General features: G+C 44.5%; 1 protein-coding gene across 1 annotated transcript in view; it reads left to right on the forward strand.

The window, feature by feature from the left end:
- The window catches only part of ehf (ets homologous factor), a 91,654-nt gene extending 73,382 nt beyond the window's left edge, over window positions 1–18,272 (forward strand). The window contains exons 8-9 of the mRNA XM_078547851.1: window positions 5,802–5,997; window positions 15,852–18,272. Of these exons, the coding sequence (XP_078403977.1) occupies window positions 5,802–5,997; window positions 15,852–15,951 (296 nt within the window). The 3' untranslated portion in view covers window positions 15,952–18,272. The remainder of the gene's footprint in view (window positions 1–5,801; window positions 5,998–15,851) is intronic.
- Window positions 18,273–18,831: the final 559 nt, after the last annotated feature.

Below are 18,831 nucleotides of genomic sequence, written 5' to 3' on the forward strand. Positions count from 1 at the left end.
ATGATTGTGAGCTTTTCCACTAACCTTCATCCCAAAGCAAACCCTTCCCTAGCCACCCCAAAGCAACTGAGAAGGATAGAAGGTGGGAGAGTGATTGGAAACTGAGCATCCATGGGAGAGAAGGGACAGCTGGAAAAACAGGGGCCCTCCTCAGGCCAGAAAGGATGGTGCTGAGAAGAGGAGTGAGGACAAGAGGCCCATGTGTTTTCACTGCTGCAATACAGGACACCTCTGTGCTGATTGCTGGAGATTACAAGAAAAACCTGTGGGATTTGTTAGAGCACCCAAACCCCATGCAGAAAATGGGATTCAGACAGAGAGCATAGCAGACCAGTTTATGGCTCTGAGTGCAGAGCAAATCCACGTAGATACCTTGTTGTGAGTGCATTTGAGTTTTTTTAAAATTCCTGAGAGTTACAAGGATTTTGTATCATCAGGAAGAGTGGCCACATTTCCCCAAAGCGAGCTAAGTAAGCCTATAGATGTTCCTGAGAGATACAGGGACCAACCAAACTCTACTGCTGGGAAAAGGCATGACCTTTCCACCAACGAGTGCAGTAAGTGCAAAGGTAAAGGGTATTGAAGGAGGGTACATGTCCACCCCCTTATACCGAGTGCACCTGGAGTGCAACCTTGTGTCAGGACCGGTGAACATGGGAGTCATCCCCAGTTTGCCTGTTGATGGGGTCGACCTGCTCTCCAGCAATGACCTGGCAGGATCAAAAGTGATAGCAGCCCCATTGGTCTCAGAGAAGCCGACCAAGATCAGGGAGACAGAAGAGCTGAGGAGAAAGTGCCTGGCATTTTCCCTGACTGTGTGGTAACCCAGTCTATGGTTAGACAAATTCCATCAGAGGAGGATGAAGTAGTACAGCAGACAGATGATCATACCGTCTGGTTATCCGAGGCCTCTTTTGGGAGTCTAGAGGATCCTAAGGAGGTAATAAGTAACAAAACCGAAAACAGAAATACCTGGAAAAACTCAGCAGGTCTGGCAGCATCGGTGGAGAAGAGCACAGTTGACTTTTCGAGTCCTCATGACCCTCCAACAGAACTAAGTAAAAATAGGAAAGGGGTGAAATATAATCTGGTTTAAGGGGGGTGGGACAAGTAGAGCTGGGTAAAGGGCCAGTGATAGGTGGAGATAACCAAAAGATGTCACTGGCAAAAGGACAAAGAGGTGTTGAAGGTGGTGATATTATCTAACGGAATGTGCTAATTAAGGGTAGAAAGCAGGACAAACAAGGTACAGATAGCTGTAGTGGGGGTGGGGTGGGGTGAAGGAATACTAAAAAGGCTAAAAGGTAGAGATAAAACAATGGATGGAAATACATTTAAAAATAATGGAAATAGGTGGGTCAGTGGTCAGTGATTGTTTCCAGGACTGTCACTGACCTCATCTCCTCTGGAGATCTTCCTTCCACAGCTTCCAACCTGATAGTCGCCCAACCTCGGATGGCCCGCTTCTACCTCCTACCCAAAATCCACAAACAGGACTGTCCTGGCAGACTGACCGTGTCAGCCTTTTCCTGCCCCACAGAACTCATTTCTCGCTATCTTGACTCCCTTCTCTCTCCCCTTGTCCAGTCCCCTCCCGCCTACATCCGTGATTCCTCTGACACCCTACGTCACATCAACAATTTCCAATTCCCTGGCCCCAACTGCCTCCTCTTCACCATGGACGTCCAATCCCTCTACACCTCCATCCCCCACCGGGATGGTCTGATGGCTCTCCGCTTCTTCCTCGAACAGAGGCCCGAACAATCCCCATCCAACACTACTCTCCTCCGTCTGGCTGAACTTGTTCTCACACTGAACAATTTCTCCTTTAACTCCTCTCAATTCCTCCAAATAAAAGGTGTGGCTATGGGTACCCGCATGGGCCCCAGCTATGCCTGTCTCTTTATGGGGTATGTGGAACATTCCTTGTTCCAGTCCTACTCCGGCCCCCTCCCACAACTCTTTCTCCGGTACATCGATGATTACTTCGGTGCTGCTCCATGCTCTCGTTGGGACCTGGGAAAATTTATTAATTTTGCTTCCAATTTCCACCCCTCCATCATTTTCACATGGTCCATCTCTGACACTTCCCTTCCCTTCCTTGACCTCTCTGTCTCAATTTCTGATGATAGATTGTCCACCAATATCCATTACAAGCCTACCGACTCCCACAGCTACCTCGACTACAGCTCCTCACACCCCGCTTCCTGTAAGGACTCCATCCCATTCTCTCAGTTCCTTCACCTCCGCCACATCTGTTCTGATGATGCCACTTTCAAAAACAGTTCCCCTGACATGTCCTCCTTCTTCCTTAACCGAGGTTTTCCACCCACGGTGGTTGACAGGGCCCTCAACCGTGTCCGGCCCATCTCCCGCGCATCCACCCTCACACCTTCTCCACCCTCCCAGAAACATGATATGCTCCCCCTTGTCCTCACTTATCACCCCACCAGCCTCCGCATTCAAAGGATCATCCTCCGCCATTTCCGCCAACTCCAGCATGATGCCACCACCAAACACATCTTCCCTTCACCCCTCCGGTGGCATTCCGTAGGGATCATTCCCTCCATGACTCCCTGGTCCACTCCTCCATCACCCCCTACTCCTCAACCCCCTCCCACGGCACCTTCCCATGCAACCGCAGAAGATGCAACACCTGCCCCTTCACTTGCCCTCTCTTCACCGTCCTAGGGCCCAAACACTCTTTTCAAGTGAAGCAGCATTTCACTTGCACTTCCCTCAACTTAGTCTACTGCATTCGTTGCTCCCAATGCGGTTTCCTCTACATTGGAGAGACCAAACGCAGACTGGGTGACCGCTTTGCAGAACACCTTCAGTCTGTCTGCAAGCATTACCCAGACACCCCTGTCGCTTGCCATTTCAACACTCCACCCTGCTCTCATGCCCACATGTCCGTCCTTGGCTGCTGCATTGTTCCAGTGAAGCTCAACGCAAACTGGAGGAACAGCACCTCATCTTCCTACTAGGCACTTTACAGCCTTCCGGACTGAATATTGAGTTCAACAATTTTAGAACATGAACTCTCTCCTCCATCCCCACCCCCTTTCCGTTTTCTCCCCCTCCTTTTTGTTTTTTCCAATAGTTTATATAGATTTTTCTTTTCCCACCTATTTCCATTATTTTTAAATGTATTTCCATCCATTGTTTTATCTCTACCTGTTAGCCTTTTTAGTATTCCTTTACCCCACCCCACCCCACCCCACCCCCACAAGGGCTATCTGTACCTTGTTTGTCCTGCTTTCTATCCTTAATTAGCACATTCCTTTAGATAATATCACCACCTTCAACACCTCTTTGTCCTTTTGTCTGTGACATCTTTTGGTTATCTCCACCTATCACTGGCCCTTTACCTAGCTCTTCTTGTCCCAACACCCTCCCCCCCTCCACCACCTTAAACCAGCTTATATTTTACCCCTTTCCTATTTTTACTTAGTTCTGTTGAAGGGTCATGAGGACTCGAAACGTCAACTGTGCTCTTCTCCACTGATGCTGCCAGACCTGCTGAGTTTTTCCAGGTATTTCTATTTTTGTTTTTGTTTTGGATTTCCAGCATCCGCAGTTCTTTGCTTTTATCTCTGAGGTAATTAATAAGTCTTCCTTGGTTGAGGCTCCGCAAGCTGACCCTTTTTTAAAAAGTTAGTTCAGGCAGCCCAAACTGAAGCTGAGGAAGAAGCAAGCTCTGAATGCTACTGCATTAAAAATGACTTGCTGATGAGGAAGTGGATATCCTTTATAGCCCTGCAATTGAAAAGAGGATCCAGGCAGTGGTGCTGCCAAGATACCATGGGGAAATATTAAGGCTAGCAGTACAATCCTGATGACTGGGCATATCGGTATATGAAAAACCCGAGCCCACATCAGCCAGCGTTTTTACTGGTCACATCTCCACAGGGATGCAGCAAGGTTTTGCAGAACCTGCCACACCTGCCAGGTTGTAGGAAAACCTCAAACTGCAATAAAACCTCCACCGATGATTCCTATGCTGGCTTTTGGGAAACCATTCAGCAAGGTGTTAGTGGACTATGTGGGGCCCCTGTCCAAGACAAAAGGGAGAGTGAATCTCATTTCATTTCTTTGTGATGAGGAGGTGTTACGAGGCTAAGCCTCTTTATTTTTGAAAATATGTTTTTTCAATTTTCAACTGACTGGAAATTTTGCAATTGGAAATGAAACAGAGCAATCTGCCTAAAAATGCAATGCCACCTTCCAAATTGAAGGTGAGAAATCAACAAATCACCCTCAAGGCAGTGTGAAGAGAGAGACATTTCCTATAACCCAGACACCCATCGAAACTCGTAACTGTCTAAGGAAGAGACATTAAAAATACAAAGTATTGGATATTGAAACAATGGCTACTACACACAGACCCACCCAAAACCTCTTGGAAATACACAATGGGTGAAGTATTTCAAGGCAAGGCTGCCAGTCACTAGAGAGAGATTGCATGTGACACAGGCAGTGTCAAGAAAGTCTTCAGCAGAGACAACAATCTGAGGGCTGCTCTCTCTCCCTCTCTCTCTTTTCGAATAAGACTGTTGCCCAGTTCATGAAGCCAACTCTACCAGAAATCTACCAACGAACTGAGATCTCATAATAATTGCAACATCTTCTACACCTGACCGCATCCAAGAAACCAGTTAGCCTAAATCGGCTGTCACGTTTACAATCTACACCTCAAGGACAATCAAAGGACACTTAGTCATAAATTCTTTAGCCTTTTTTATTGGACTCTAACTGCCCTTATTTCTGATACGTGTGTGTGTGTGTGTGTGTGTATGTGAATGGGCCCTAATGGCTGTATGAGGATTGAATGCCTGACGTTGCATTTTTATTAATTTCGTCAGGTTTAGTGGTTAAAAAATTTACTCTTTCTTTGACTTAGGAAAATCTTATTTGATTGGCTCCTTATTGCTCACAGATTAAATAGTTAAATACATTCTGATTTGGAAAGGCATATCCTTGTGAAGTAGAAACTTAAACCTTTGTTGTGACCAACCAAGGAAGTTTAATAGAGGGGAGTGAGTGCACTCCTTCTCAAGTGGTAATAAGACAAGAGGGACTATGCAAGCTGCAGATATAACATCATGGCCAACATCCCTTCTAATTTTTTTGTTATGTCATTGAAGCGCACAGGTCCTTCAAACCTTTTGTGTAACCACACACACGGTAACTTAAAGGGGCCGAATCTTCCAGATTGATGCACAGCCACACCAGCAGTTTAGAGGAATCATTGATCGTTGCCTAGGCTTCAGTCCATTCAGGATTCTAAATCACAAGCTAATCTTTCTTCCAAGTGTCTTGTGGACCTTCCTCTGACTAGTTATAATTTTGTGTTTAACAGGTCATCCACCACATAGGTTCAATAATGGAAATGCATCTAACTCCTTTTTTATGTTCTAGCAACCTAAATTGAACCACTACTTACAGTCACATATGATGACTCAACATTTATCATTTCCTTGGGATGAGATGTTAAGCCAAGACTCCCGTCTGCCTCCTCAGGTGGCTTAAAAGATCCTATGGCACTATTTTGAAGAGCAGGGGAGCTATCCCTGATATCCCGGCCAATATTTATCCTTCAGTAAACATCATAAAAACAGATTATGTGTTCATTATCACATTGCTACTTGTGGGAGCTTGCTATGCGTATATTGGCTGCATGCTTCCTACAGCAGTGATTACGCTTTAAAAGGCTTTCTGAATGATCTGGAGTTGTGAAAGCTTCTATATAAATGCAGGTCTTTCCTTCTTTCAGTTATTCTATGTACTTTTCTATTCAGCACCTCGAGGGACGCACCTGTGGGAGTTTATTCGGGACATCCTCCTGGATTCAAACAAGAACCCTGGACTGCTAAAGTGGGAGGACAGATCAGAAGGGGTTTTCCGTTTCCTCAAGTCGGAAGCTGTGGCTCAACTCTGGGGGAAGAAAAAAAACAACAGCAGCATGACCTACGAGAAGCTGAGCCGTGCAATGAGGTAGGAACCTGCTGTAATCAGTTTGTCTCATTCATTTATGCATTTTAGATATAAAAGCCCCCACTCCAGATCCTCCCCAGCCCTAATATTCAATGTGGGCTCATATCCCCAATGCCACCAACAAGAATGCAATGCTCAGGACACTAGCGCATTCACCACAGACTAGAAATCACACCCCATCTTCTCCCTTCAGCAAGAATGTAGGTCTGAGTGACGTATGTTGTAATGTCAGTGAAAGTGCTACGTGCTCAGGATTAGCACTGCTCTGAGAATTCTTACCCCCACATCAAACATCAACCTGTGCAGCAATTTTAGGCTGCACAGTGAAATCAAGATAAGAATACTCCCTCCAGAACAGACCTGGCATTGGTCAGGTTTATGAATGGGGAGATTTCACATTGTCCCCACAGCCGTGATAGGAGTGAAGGGGAATAATGGGGTGGCAGCTTTAGGAATGGGAAGATTTCACAATGTAAACACAGCTGTTGCCAGTATTAACTTAGTTACCATGTACTGTATGAGATTAAGACTGAGCTATGACATCTTGGTTTAACACTATGGCAAAGTGGAAATCGTCAGCAGATTGCGGCTCCATGCGAACTTTTCCATGCCTCGATGCTGCTCCACATTTCTTGCTGCTCATCTGAGCCCGGCATCTCCAGAAATGCAGAGCGCAGTGTCCCTGAAAGAACTCCAGCACAGCAGCTGTACCATCAGGGGGGAGGCAAGACAGGCCCCCTTTTTACAGCGCAAGCTGCCATATGGTAAGTTTAATGGTCCAGTGTGAATGTTAGTGAATGGATGAGTGAATGCGAATGAATGGGTAGGGTGGCAGGGTGGTAGAGTGGGTGAGGAAAGTGGGTAAGGTTGGATAAGCTAAGTAGGTAGGTGCGTGGGGTTGCAGGTGGGTGAGGTGGCAGGTGTTTAGGGGGCAGGTGGGCGAGGTGGCAGTTAGGATGAGGTGGCAGGAGGTGAAGTGGTAGTTGGGTTGAGGGTAGTCAGTTCGGTGGGGTAGTTAGGTCTGGGAGTAGTCAGGTCTGGCCGAGGGGTAGTCAGTGGTCGGGGTGGGTAGTCAGGGGTTCAGAAGGTAGTATGGTGGTCAGGAGGAGTAGTTAACATAAGAAACATAAGAAATAGGAACTGGAGTAGACCATTCGGCCCCTCAAGCTTGCTCTGCCATTCAATAAGATCACAGCTGATCTGCTTGTGTTTCGAATTCCATATTCCTATCTAACCCCAATAACCTTTGATCCCCTCACCTAACAAGAATCTATCTACCTCTGCCTTAGAAATATTCAATAACCCCACCTCCACCACCTTCTGAGGCAGAGAATTCCAAAGTCACACAACCCTCTGAGAGAAAAAAATTCTCTTCATCCCTGTCCTCATAGGGCAACTCCTAATTTTAAAACTGTGTCCCCTAGTTCTGGACTCTCCGACGAGAGGAAACATCCTTTCCACCTTCTGCCTCTTCAAGACCATTCAGGATCTTGTATACTTCAATCAAATCACCCCTCACTCTTCTAAACTCCAGTGGAAACAAGCTCAGTCTGTCCAACCTTTCCTCATAAGACAACCCACTCATTCCAGGTATCAATCTAATAAAGCTCCTCTGAACTGCCTCCAACGCCAGGAGTTAGACTATTTTCTGTCTGCTATTTCCTCGGTAACTATTCAGGTAAGTCCCACAGAATTGTCCGAAGTCTCTGACTATAAGTCAGAGTCGGAGACGTTCGTGGAGGGTCCTGGTGAACAGGGGAATTGCCTTTCAGAAGTTGAAACTTCCTGGGAAATTCCCATATACGTCAGCGCATTGGGACTTCTGGGCTAGCATGTCTGATCTCTGACAATCCGGAGACCAGAAGATCTGGACCCTTCATGTGCTGCTTTAATACATGGTAAACGTTTCACAATCTGATTCATAATTTATAAAACACATTGCCTCAATGTTACAAATTGGTTGTGAAATATGCAAAGCTGACAAAAGGTTCGGAAGCAGATTAGGTTGGTGATAATTCGTTAGTTATAAGATTAGAATATTTTATTTACTGTATCTGCATGACATGTTCAAAAACAAACTTAAAAGTTCTGGATCCACAATGTAATTCCTAAAAAAATAGGATGCAAATGAAACACCCACCCCTATACTTCCAAATCGGCAAAAAATTGGCCAATGAAACTCTACACAGATAAAAGTGAGGTAGTACCTTTTGGTGGGAAGGGTAGGTCACTAACTATTTGGAAGGTCCAAGTCTAGGCGGGTTAGAGGAACAAAGGGATCTCAGAGTACAAAACTGTCAATCATTAAAAGTTGTGCCACAGGTTAGTAACGTCTTAAAAAAAGAAACCAAGCACCAGGCTTTATTTCGAGAGAGAGAAAATTGAAAAGTAGGGAAGTTATATAAAACCTGTATCAAACTTTGATTAGACCACACTTAGAGCTCTGTGTGCAATCTTGGTTCCAATATCATGAAAAAGGATATAGAGCCCTGGAGAGAGTGCAGAGAAGAATTACAAGGATGATACCAGAAATGCAAGGGTGTACATGTCAGAAAAAGATTAACAGCCTGGGTCTCTTAAGGCTGAGGGGGTGACCTGATAGAGGAATTTAAAATTAGGAAAGGTTTTAATAGAGTGGATACAGAGAGAGTGCTTCCTCTTGTTGGGGAAAGCCAATTAGAGTTCTTGTCCTTTATCTCTCTATTGCTTGTCACTCGAAATATTTCCTAACCAGGTCAATGATATGTCTTCAGTTCCAAGAGCACCTCCCTCTTGTGTAGCTTTTACTCATGAACAGTTTTGCCCAGTTTACTGTGGATAGTCTCTGGGCAGAATCGTCCCAGATTTGCACTAAGTGCAGTCGTGGGCAGGAAAAAGGATGTTTTACGCGTTGGCCGCAAAAGCAGGTTTTCACACCTTATTGGCCCAATACATTAATCATGCATTCCTGGGAAACATGCCATTTCGTTGGTGGGTAGCCTCCGATTCACCCGCCATGCCATCACCTTGCTGCTTCCTCATGCACGCACGCACACTTCTTAGTGCTTCCAGCCCAGGCTGCACAGACAACATGACCCCGAAGGCAAGAAGACTGCAGCCCCCCAATTCAGTGGGACGTGCTGGGACACCTTCTGGACACAGTTGGAGCCCACCATGATGTCCTCTACCCCCACACTGGCCGCAGGAGGCCCATCAGTGTCACCACTCCTGCTGGGAGGCGGTGGCAGTGGTGGTCAGTGCCAATGCTGCACAGAAGAGGTTCACCAACCAGTGCAGGTCTTATCCATGCCGCCAGGGTAAGGCAACCATCTCGTCACTCTAAAATCACACACTCACAAGCCCATCACACATTCACTGGCATCTCACTCACTGCCAGCTCAAGGGACATCACCACTCACTCTCTCACATCTCCATTTGGATTCATCTCCTCTGGAGACTGCCTCCTCAGCCCTCACCCTCTTGATACCAGTTGCACAGGTCAACATGTGTCCCCACCCACACCCTGGGATACCCCCTTCCCCAATACAGCCCTAGCCCTGCAGCATCTTCCCTTGCCAGAGGCCACTTCACCTTCTTCCCCAACCAAGCCCTAGCCCTGCAACCATTGAAAAGCCACCCCCGCCTTATGGTTGGTCTCATAAGCAGAGATCTGCCCGTGAGCCCCCCTAAAAATGATGTGGTGCTGTCTGTGAAGCCTGGGGCTAATGACCGTGAGTGCTGCCCGAAGCCAGGTAGGCAAACAAACCTCGAAGTCCTAAGCGAAATGCAGCTCGCAAGGTGCACGTCACTTACGTGCTGTTGTGAAACACGTTGGCGTGCAATCACATTTGGACGATTGCAGGGCAAACAAGTACAAACTGGTTTCATGACATCATGAAACTAATTTTTGGCCTTCCCACCGTATTGCCCGCTCATGACCGCCATGATGCTCAATGCCAATGGGCACGGAAAAATCTGCTCTCGGTCTCATTGCATTGAAGTCAGCCTTATCTAAATCTAGAATCTTGACAGCAGTTTTGTGTTTTTCCTTTTCAAGCGCCATGTTGAACATATTATGATCACCATTTGATAAATATTCACGCTCTGTTAGTCTGTTTACAAAATCTGACTCATTACTCATTCCCAAATCTAAAATGGCCTAGCCCTCTGTTGTTTCTAGGACATAGGCCAGAAATTTCCCCCTATCGGGGGGTTGTGTGGGGGCAGGGGAAGCGGGCGCGAACCCGATTGGCACCCCTGATTGGGGCCGCACTGCCATTTTACGTGGGCGACCAATTAAGGCCCACCCAGCATGACGCTTGCCTGGAAGCACTGCGCTCCCTGTATGGGCGGGGGGGTGGGGGTGGGGTGCTGGGGGGGGTGGGGGTGGAATTCCCCTGAGAGGTTCCCTGCACCCTTTCACGTGCATCTCCCTGAGGCACCTCTGTGCCTCAGGGGGATTTGTTTCAGTGCTAAAGTTTTAAATAAAGGTTTTTAACACTTTTAAAACACATCCCCTCATGTGACACTATCACATGAGCTGGGATATGTCAAAGAATAAAAGTATAAATTTTTATTAGATGTTAAAACATTTGAAAAATGCGAAGGCCACCTGGGCTCTTCGCCTGCCCGCCAACCTTAAGCTTGGACGGGCAGCTCATTTAATTGACTTAATTAGGTTTTAAATGGCCTAAATAGGCCTTTGACAATTCGGCGGGAGTGCAGCCAAAATCTAAATGAAGCGCAATGACGTCGGGGCACCCGCCCGAGGTCACCATGTGTCATTTTATGTGTTGGCGAGCGGGCCCCACCCCCGCTCATCAGCGTGAAAATTCTTCCCATAAAGTTGCAGAAAACTGTGCTGAACACAGTCAAGAAATTCATACCTTCCTGACATGAGGCAGTCTGCTTATACCAATCTTGACAAAAGCTAAAATCCCCCATTAAAACCTCAATGCCTTTGCTTGACTAATTTCTGTATTTATACAGTCTACCACTTCACAGCTGTTACCAAGAGGCCTATATACAACTCGCACTACAGTCTTAAATACTTTTCTATTTCTTAATTCTACCCATAAACACTTCATTGCCTGCTTATCTTTTGACATATCCTTTCTCACTATTTAAGTGATTTTCATTCTTTGTCACTAAGGCTACTGCTCCCAATCTACCATTTTCCCTGTCTTCCTGTAGACCTTAAAACCTGGCATATTTAGCCCCCCATCCTGACCATCATGCAGTTATATCTCAATAAAGGTCTCCATGTCATATTCTCCAAGTTGACTTTGCTCTTGCAATTCATTTAACTTGTTCCTTATGCTTCATACGCATACTTAAGAATCCTGCTTCAGACACCATGAATCCTGTTTCATTGTCTTGAGTGTTCATTAACAACTCATAACTATGTACATATTTACAGAATAGGGTTCATATATGGAGCTGACTCCATCCTAGGTCTTTACTTAACTCTGTCTATCTCTAGACTGACCCTGGCTCTGGGTCATGTGCCCTCTTACATCATTGTGTGGGTGGAACTGTACTCAGTCCCACATTAACCTTTTATGTACCAGACCCTACTACTACACCACCACCACCCCCCACCAAAGCTTTATCCCATGGATATAGAGTTACGTTAGCTTACTTGAAGTCTTACATTGTGATAAGTCTTGTGTGTCAACCTTATTGTTACAACCTTAATGCTACTCTAACATTTTTGCTATTACAATATTAATATTAGAACATTCTCGCTACCCCATCTCCCCCCTTCTAGTCCTTGAAGTTAGAGGTTCAGGCGGTCTTGAGGCCTTATAACCCCTCCACATCTTGTTCGTTGTTCTGTCAGGAGACTGGTAAGCTCTGCTGGTTTGGTTCTTGTTGTTAGCTTGGATGTTGGTCTGGCATTTGGGTATGGTTTCACCGATTTCTTCTATTGCTTGATGTTAAACCACAATTGGCTGTTCTGGCTGGTTTGGCGATGCATGTTTACTGTTACTCTTGATTGTTTCTTGCGGAGTGGATCAAAATGGCATTCACCTGCTTGGTGGTGCCTTTTTTTCTTCTTTTTCCATTTGGACCTTTGGGAAGTTCTCTGAGGCTGAGGAGGGGCGTTTCCATGTTGAGAAGAAGATTGAATAGTCTGTTCGCCTCTGTTTTTTGCTACTGATGGTGTTCAACTGCTACCAGGTTCAAAAATCCCTTGTTGTTCCAGCACACTGGCTGGGAGGTGCCGTGTGTGCACAGTGGTTGGTGTGTCTACCAACTGTACCATCATCGTAGTTAGAGACAGAAGCTTCTCTAACTGTTGATCTTTCTCTGGTACCACTTCCACCAGAGATGCTTTGGTAATCTCATGTGCGGTAGGTTGGACCGACCACTGGGGGCTTTCCAGGACCTGGAATGATGATGGACAAACCTGTTCCGCAAAAAAGAAAAGCATGGTTGCAGTGAAATCAGTGTCTGGATACTCTTTAGTATTTGAGGCCTCAGTACCCTGCTGTTCTGGCTGGTTAACGACTGTGGTAGGCTTGACATCTTCCGCCAACGGGAGAAGATCAAGAGAGAAAGGCTGATTGTGGATGACATACATCAGCTCAAAGATCTATTTATTGCCATACCTCAGTGGTTCAAGGATGATGCCGATGAACGGGAGTCGGACTCCCCCTGCTCCAGACAGTTGAGAGTCTGTCGTTTGAATCCAAAGGTCTTTGAGCCATGGTTCCTCATCTGTCAGGGCTGTCACAGTGGTATCTAAATCAAATATAAAATATGTTAGATGTCCATTTACCAGGAATGTCAGCATTCCTAAATGAAGAACCACAATCTTTAACCTCACTCAAGAAGCATGGTTGTGTGTCCTCAGGGTTTTTGGTCTCGACTTCGTGGAATGCCTTTGGGCAGTCTGTGCAGTGCTGGAGTTTTGACTTGCACAGCTTACCAAAGCATCCCGGTTGGTTGGGTTGCAGTGGAAGCATTGGGTGAGCTCGCAGGACACTGATCTTTTCTGTGAAGATGCTTTGCGCCACAGCACTGGCAAGGTTGCTCTGCTGGGCGGTTCAGGGGTTGCTTTCCCTGACGGGTGGTCCTTGCATTTTTGTGACTTGAAAGGGTGGACTGAGGGTTGGTTTCTGCCCCATGAAGTGCTCTCACCCCCCATCCCACCCCACTCAGAGTGGTCCCATATTGCTCACGTAGCTCAGACAGTTTAAGTAGCGGTATTGCCTTGTCTAAGGTAAGACAGCCTCTAGCTTGCAGGCCTGCAGATTTTTTTCTGAAGTCTACAGCAACCCTGTATCTTAAAAATCTTTTCCTCCAAAGACTCTAATTCTGTGACTGGTCTGGGCCAAGGGTGAATTCCAGTGCAGCTGGAAGTGTGGAATCGTGATCCATTTTTGATCATTTTAAAAAGTGTGGGTACAGCTTTAAGAGATTACAGGCTTCCAAGATGGTGTCACTGGTTACTGCTGAACAAAGGATCTTCCCACGCTTGCCGATTTTTGGTGTGCTTTTCAAAATTGCCTGAAGAAGGGAGCGCAATGGCAGTGTAGATCAGCTGGCTGCTGACTTAATCCATTCAGCGGTATTGTGTTATAAGTCGGGACTCTTGGGAAAGAGCCGCTGGCTTGCTGTTTCCGAACTTGGACGGTTGCAAGGTACCTGGAGTGGGCAAAATTAATTATTAATGATTTTTGTTTTGCTGGACTTGGGAGCCACCTGTTGTGTCTCAGAGTCTAGAATTGGGTTTAGCAACAAGTTGCTTCAATTGCATCTTCTGTTTGAGTGAAAGTTCTACCATTTCTTGTTTGAGTGAAATTTCTACCTTTCTTGTTTGCTTCCAAGCTCTCTTTCTCTGGAACTTTTCCTTTTCTCTATCTGGTGAGTTCTCTGAGCATCTGTAGCTTCAGCTGGGAGTTAGGTTCAGTGCAGAATCCGTTGAAGGTGTCATTTATCTTAATTTCTCAGCATTCTTGTGAGGATGAGGGTTTGGATCCTGATGCTGCCACCATGAAGAATCTGTTTCGGACACCATGAAGAGGCTTTGTAGTCTTGAGTATATTAACAGCGAGTCTTTCTTAACAACTCATAACTACGCACATATTTACAGTAGAGGATACAGGTCTGGAGCTGATTCCATCCTAGGTGTTTATACATCTCTGTCCATCTCTCGACTGACCCTGGCTCTGGGTCATGTGCCTTCTTATATCACTGTGTGGGCAGTACTGTACTCAGTCCCACAGTAACCCTGTATATACCAGACCCTACTACTACACATATGAAGCACAAGTATAGATAGGAACCTGACTGGATCAATGTTTCGTAGGCTACTAATAGTTCAAAGGATATCATGGCAGATCCTTACCTTAACTCTATCTACCCAGCTTCGTTCCGTAGCATTTAATAATCTTGCCAAACAAAAAACCATATCAATCTCAGTTTTGAAGTTATCAATTGACTCATAACCTCAACAGATTTCCACCACACTTTGTGTGAAGAAGTGCTTCCTGACATCACCCCTGAACAGCCTAGCTTTAATATTAAAGTCTCAGCCAATGTTCCCTGCAATGTTTTTCAGAGTGCGCAGGCAATTTTAAGTGCATGGCCTCTTTAAATTTTTTTGGCATGGTTGCACATACATGGGCCAGGAGGATTTTAGGGCCCCTCCCACCCGGAGATGCCATAAAATCTTGGCCGTGTTTATTTAAAGGGACCAACTTGTGCGTGGCCTGTGTCGGGACGCTCAGGTTCCTTCACGACTGAGTATTTGTGCAGCTTAGAGGAAGCATTGGTTTTGGCCTCTTGTTTTAGATTGTCCCACCACATGAATTAGTTTATCTCTATCTACCGTATCAAATCTTTTAATAATCTTAAACACCTGAATTAGATCAGCCCTTAATCTATACTTAATAATACATCTTTATACCACCAAATTACAGCTTTAACCATCTATTGTTATTACGCATGGACTTTTACCTTTTAATTTACACAATCAGATCACAAGCCAATGAATTTCTATTCTTATCACTTGGGCTTTCCCTCTCGTTTCCCACCAATAGCTTTTATGGGGGTGGGTGAGGTAGACAAAGTGAGCTCCACTTCAGTCAGTGACTATGATAATATGACCTAGGACTGATTAGAGCACACTGGGATATTCCCGCTTCCCCTGGATTTATAGAAATTGTTGTGGAGCTGTACAATCTACTGTATTGGGAGCATATATTATGATGTGCAAAGGACAGAGTAGCATAGTACACCTTGGCACTGAATTATCATCAAGGAAATATGAAAACTACACATGTAAAGGCAATGCTTTCTGAAGCTTCTGTCAACAAGCTCAAGGCTAAAATCAACCTCTCCAACTCCCCTGCTGATAGAATATAACTTCTGAATTCTAGATGTGAACTGATCTTTATGTAACAGAAATTCCTCCACCATTTTATAGGATCCTACAGCACAGAAAGAGGCCATTCGGCCCATCATGCCTGTGCTGCCTCTTCTTCTGTATATACGCTGGGAGAACCCAGGGAAAACTTGTACACTGTCAAATTCAAAGAAATTGAAGTCTACCTAATGCTGCAAGGGTCCATGTCTCAATGGAAAGAAGTGAACTGTATGACAAAGTGAACCTCAAATACACCTCCCCTGCATCCAAACGTGCTCAGCATGGGCCTGCATATATGTACTTGGAGGTTTTATTTTGTGATTTGTTAAATTTTGATCAGTACAATTCCATCCAGCTCCTTGAAGCCTGTTAAAATGAATGATCATTCGTGCAAGTTTAAGAAGTAATTCAAGTTAGATCACTCTGCAATTCCACATCCAGTGTATATGACATTAAGACAACTGCACTCATTGATATGGTCCTTTTTTGTATGACACAGATATTATTATAAACGGGAGATCCTGGAGAGAGTGGACGGCCGCAGGTTGGTCTATAAATTTGGAAAGAATGCTTGTGGTTGGAAGAATTATGACCAATAATATGAACCAGTGGAGATCACCGAAGAAATAATTTCTATCTCATCAAAGAGATGGCAAAATGGTCATTGTTATTTATATGTATAGAAAAATCAAATAGTGAGAAAAATGGTCACTAACCCTTTCCATTTGTCCATCATCTGCCACCCAGCATCTTGTTTCTCAGAAATTGCCAAAAGCCTCAAAATCCCAGTTAATAGAAATCCGAAAAAAGCAATGTTCACAGGGCAGTGCTTAATGCTGGGCACATGTTGTACAGAACAACCATGTACCAGGCCATGTAGGAAGAAGGAATGGGCAAATTAAAAACTAAAGCAATAATTTTATCATCAGGCAAGAAAGTCTATCATTTCATTTATGTTAACACCATGTAACAATAACAATTTGTATCTAAATACCGCATTTAATGTAGTAAAATGCCCTAAGGTGCTTCACAATAGCATACTCAAACAAAATTTGAACCCAAATCACATAAGGAGATGTTAGAACAGGTGAGCAAAAGCTTGTCCAAGTGGTAGATTTTAAGGAGTGCCTTGAGGGGAGAGAGGTAGAGAGGTTTCGGAAATAAATTGCAGAGCTCAGAGCCGAGTTAGATGAAGGCACAGCCATGAGTGGTGGGGTGAAGGAAGTTAAGATGCCCAAGAGGCCAGAATTGAGAAACCATTGAGCCTCTTCCTTCTGCCAGGTGGACAGGGTAACATATGGCGTCAATGTCAAAATGCAATTCTTGCTCTTGGTGATTTCCCATCTCACGTATCTGCTGAGTATCCAAGCAGAACTGCAACAATTGCTGTTGGGCCACTTAATTCAGTCTCTAAAGGTCTCATATAACTGTGCATTGGGAACAGAGAGATCATCCTAGTAATTTAAGGCTAAAATCCAATGGTTGAATTTTTATGTTTTGGAAATGGCAAATAATGGAATTTCACTATTGTGAAAGATTCCATTATCTTGTGACAAATGCAAATGGTTAATGATCTTTTAATTAAGAAGATTCCTTATAAATACATAAAATTTCTGCAATGAAAATCATCTTTTATATATTTGTAAAATAATTTAATTTGTATTGTATTGTGTTGGTTTGGGCTCTCACTTGGCTGCATATTCTTTGAACTATGTGGAGAATAAAGAATAATGTTAATGAAAGAACTTCAGGGATAGGGAATCTCTCAACATCATGCATAAAGCAATATAACTGCATGGGCTGGGCTAGATGAACCATCTGGTATTTTTCTGACCAATGTTTTTGTATGCTTATATATTCACATAATTTCTCAATGTTCCAAATGCCTCCCAACCACTTTCATTGCATAGAATTTCAATCTCTTTTCTATTCACTTCCATTGTGTAGAATTCCAAAGGGCCAAACCTCTTCATATTCACTCTAGTTATTTAGAATTCTAATATTCCAAACTGTTTTCCACCATCTCTGATTGTATAGAATATGGGATAATCAAGCTTTCTCAATGGCTTAGCTGGTTAAGGCAGTGAGTGGCTGAGCTATCCAGATGACTGTCGGAAGTGGAAGTATGTGCGTTTTAGTGGAGAGGTCTGGGCTAGACTATGGGACTGAATAGCTAGCTGAGAATCAATGGGATGGAATGTATTCTGCATCTTCACCAATTTCCTAATGTAACTGGGATGAGTGTCAGCTGGAAATGGGCCGGGGGTGTGTTACATTTCCGTGCTCAATTCTACATGTCCTATGTGTACTCGGTGTTTTACTCTGGTACCTGGAGTTGCTATGGCAACAGAGGGACGGTTCTGATTTTATTTTCTACAGCAAAAAGCCTGACCAGTCGACCATGGAACCGAGAATGGCGGGGAGAAGTTAACAAAATTGTTTTAACCTTTTACTGGCCATTTGGAGACTACAAGTCACAGCTAATCACCAAGGCCTGGCACTGCCAATCCCTGCCCGCATCCTGGCTGGACTCCCTAACGTAGGCCAGGCCATATGTGCACAATTTGAAGGCACACGAACAACACTGGTGAAAATCCACATCAAATTCACAAAGTAGAATATCTGGGCCAGGGTGATATGAAGAATGATCATTTTGATGAGATAACAGAGGATGGCTATGGAACTGTAACCCAATGAAGAGTAAAAGACAGCACAGGAGAAACATTACTGGGGAATAAAGGAAATACATTATTTTCAAAGACTTACAATATTCAATTCTTACCCAATCATTAATGTTTCAAAGAACTCTTCTGAGAGTGACATTTAATTATAAATTCATGATGCAGGTATAAAGTTATTTGATCAGACTTTTATCAGATTGACCACATAGCACCCATAAAACAAGCCACAGGATAGTGTTTAAAATGGGTCAGTTTATTTATTAAAATCTTGAATTCAAGTGGACTGATTGGAGTATATTATTCCTCTGCAAATTGGCGATGTGTTTATCAGAATACCATCATGGAAACTGGAATCCACCCTCCTTAATGGATTCCGTTGTGCTGAGAATAGCTCCTGAGTTAGGATTCGATCTGTTGTTTGGGTCTATGTCGAAATAAGTAATCAGGATACAAACTGATCCCTTTGAAAAGAGGTGAGAAGTATGGTCTGCTGCAAAAGAAAATTGCAATTGCAGTTTGGTGCATCAATAGGCACAAAACAGTGATGGCTACAAATAGGGCCTCATGTGATTTAAAGAGGGTGGGTGTAGGCAGAGGGGGTGGCTCCACTTAATATTCCTTCCTTTAATCATTATGGAAATTGGTTCATTAACAACACTCAAGAAGCTTGACACCATCCAAGACAAAGTGAGGTGTCAGCTGTGGCTCAGTTCATAGCACCCTCGCCTTTGAATCAGAAGGTTGTGGGTTCATGTCCCACTCCCGGAAACCAAGAACTGTGAATGTACTCGAAAGAGT

This window comes from Cetorhinus maximus, chromosome 9, assembly GCF_964194155.1.
Source record: "Cetorhinus maximus chromosome 9, sCetMax3.hap1.1, whole genome shotgun sequence".
In the NCBI taxonomy this organism is placed as follows: domain Eukaryota; kingdom Metazoa; phylum Chordata; class Chondrichthyes; order Lamniformes; family Cetorhinidae; genus Cetorhinus; species Cetorhinus maximus.